General features: G+C 49.0%; 1 protein-coding gene across 2 annotated transcripts in view; it reads right to left on the bottom strand.

The window, feature by feature from the left end:
- The window catches only part of ARV1 (ARV1 homolog, fatty acid homeostasis modulator), a 5,402-nt gene extending 2,952 nt beyond the window's left edge, over positions 1-2,450 (bottom strand). The window contains exons 1-4 of one of the 2 annotated variants that reach the window (XM_015560014.1): positions 2,366-2,443; positions 2,187-2,335; positions 621-740; positions 293-446 (exon numbers count right to left, since the gene is read on the bottom strand). In XM_015560014.1, the coding sequence (XP_015415500.1) occupies positions 293-446; positions 621-740; positions 2,187-2,335; positions 2,366-2,396 (454 nt within the window). In that variant the 5' untranslated portion in view covers positions 2,397-2,443. Of the gene's footprint in view, positions 1-292; positions 447-620; positions 741-2,186 lie in introns of both variants that reach the window. The other variant, XM_006757656.2, reaches the window with a different exon arrangement.
- Positions 2,451-2,617: the final 167 nt, after the last annotated feature.

Here is a 2,617-nt window from a genome sequence, read left to right as displayed (position 1 = left end):
TGTATAATTTTTATTTATTTTTTAAAATATATTTTATTGATTTTTTTACAGAGAGGAAGGGAGAGGGATAGAGAGTTAGAAACATCGATGAGAGAGAAACATCGGATCAGCTGCCTCCTGCACACCCCCTACTGGGGATGTGCCCGCAACCCAGGTACGTGCCCTTGACCGGAATCGAACCTGGGACCCTTCAGTCCGCAGGCTGACGCTCTATCCACTGAGCCAAACTGGTTAGGGCTCTGACATCAATTTAAAAAAAGAAAGAAAGAAAGAAAGCATGGCCTGTTCCTACCCAGAGAAGCAATGGCAAACATTCTGTAGAAGTCCCACTCCTTGGCGTATCTGATAAAGTCGTCGGGATCGGTGTTCTGGCTGGAATCTTGCAGCTGCCACCACCGCAGGTACGCTTCACAAAGCAAGCAAAATATGCAGAGTTTCCCGTGCATCTGGGTGTCAAAGACAGAGCAGCAGCCAGTCAGGGGAAGCGGCGCTTTATATCAAAGGGGACCGACAGGGTATGTAAACGTTCTTTCATTCTGTTCACAATTAATTCTTTTAAAATGCAAACGCATCACCAAGTAAAGTTAGGAAATTAAAAAAAAAAAACTGTCACAACTTACGTTGATTTTAGTATTGAAAAGAATATGCCTGTAGGCCTGGGCTTTGCACAAAATAGCATTAATCAAAATGATAACAGGATCATACTCGATATATTTGTCTACAGGTTTCTGGCAGGATTTCTGAAATGATGCAAAAACAATATCAGAACAAGCAAATTCAGACATTCTGAAATCTTAAAGGGTTTCAAAATAGCAGAGCCTCTTCCGGATTTGCACAGCACTGAGGCCACACCAGCATTTATGTAAATACATGTCCATCCCAACACCAACTGTTCATCTATTCAAGACACGGTTTCAGAAGTGACTAAAAAGAATCTTCCAGGCTAGAAACATTAACTTTTTAATCTCACATTTAAGAAGCTAAAAGGATGTTTGATTTAAAGACTGATTTTAGCAGGAAAGTATCCCAGAAAGTTCTACGTTCAGTTTGCAGGAATCGTTATACATTTGTAATGTACTTTCACTGATAAACTTGCCTGTTGGCCAGATGGTCCCAACTTTGTGGTTCTTGAAACATGATTTGGAGAAAAGCGTTCAAAAAAGTAACCCCGCACCCAGAGCTTCTGAGAGCTACGACTGGGTAAAGAATGTGGTACAAGGCGTGGCTCAGTGGTTGAGCGTCCACCTGTGAACCAGGAGTTCACGGTTCAATTCCCAGTTAGGACACATGCCTGGGGTTGAGGGCTCAATTCCCAGTGTGGGGCGTGCAGGAGGTAGCTGATCCATGATCCTCTTTCATCATTGACTAAAGGCCCGGTGCACAAAATTCATGCATGGGGGAAGTGTCCCTCAGCCCGGCCTGCACCCTTCTCAATCCAGGACCCCTTGGGGGATGTCCGACTGCTGGCTTAGGCCCGATCCCGGCAGTTGGACATCCCTCTCACAATCCAGGACTGCTGGCTCCTAACTGCTCCTCTGCCTGCTGGCCTGTTCGCCCCTAACTGCTCTCCCCTGCCAGCCTGGTCTCCTGTAACCACTTCTGCCTCGACCCCCACCACCATGGCTTTGTCCAGAAGGACGTCCGGTCTAATTAGCATATTACTCTTTTATTAGTATAGATTATTAGTATAGATGTTTCTATCTCTCCCTCTCCCTTCCTCTCTGAAATCAATAAACACATATTAAAAAAACAAAATAAATGGCATCTCTGGTCTTCCAGTCTCATTCATACGAAGAGAACTTAAACATGGCTTATGGGGTGTACGAATGCTAACACTTGTCTATCAAAGGGAGCATATCTAGAAATAAAAGCGGCTTTAGTGTGAACCCAAATGTCGACCTAATCCGCTCTTTTTAATTCCTCTGCACAGCACCTACAATCCATGTCCGCCGGGTTAGGTCTCACCCGCAAACGTGACTGACCCCTAAGAGATACAGCAGTGTGCGGTAATGAGTTCCCCGTCACGACAGGTATTCAAGTACAGGTGAGACAGACTTTGGCCGAGCAGCCCGCTGAAGATCCTGACACTCGATTCTCATCACCCTAAAAAGCTGGTACAGTTGGTCCCCAAATCTCGCCACCCCGTTTTCTCCCCGAGGACCCCCCCCCCATACCAGACCACTCACGCAGATGGTTATCTTCAGCACCCCGTGGTTATAGTCTCGGTACAGCTCCTTGGCCTCCTGGTTGCACTCGATGCACCTGTACTGGCAGGAGGCCGAGGCGGCGGCGGCAGGAGGAGTGGCTGACATCTCTTCGGGGTTCCCCTTGCCCGTTGTCACCCCCTCGGGGCTCCCCTTCCCCGGCCGCAGCCCACCCCGCCCACCAGTACCCATTTCTATGCCACCGATGCCCAGAACTTCCGATTCAGTGACGCGGGAAGACGTCAGAAGCCGGACCGGAAGGTCTGCGCCGCGCGGTGCTTGCTGGGATTCGTAGTCCCACCACCTGAAACAGGCCCCGAAGCTGGTCCGGCGGGACTACAATGCCCAGCAGGCAATGCCACTCTCCCCTCCGCCCCTTGCCGCCGCCCACCTGCCGGCCGCGGGGTAAGTCT

The sequence above is a fragment of the Myotis davidii genome, unplaced genomic scaffold, assembly GCF_000327345.1.
Source record: "Myotis davidii unplaced genomic scaffold, ASM32734v1 scaffold875, whole genome shotgun sequence".
Classification (NCBI taxonomy): domain Eukaryota; kingdom Metazoa; phylum Chordata; class Mammalia; order Chiroptera; family Vespertilionidae; genus Myotis; species Myotis davidii.
This window is presented reverse-complemented; position numbering and strand designations above follow the sequence as displayed.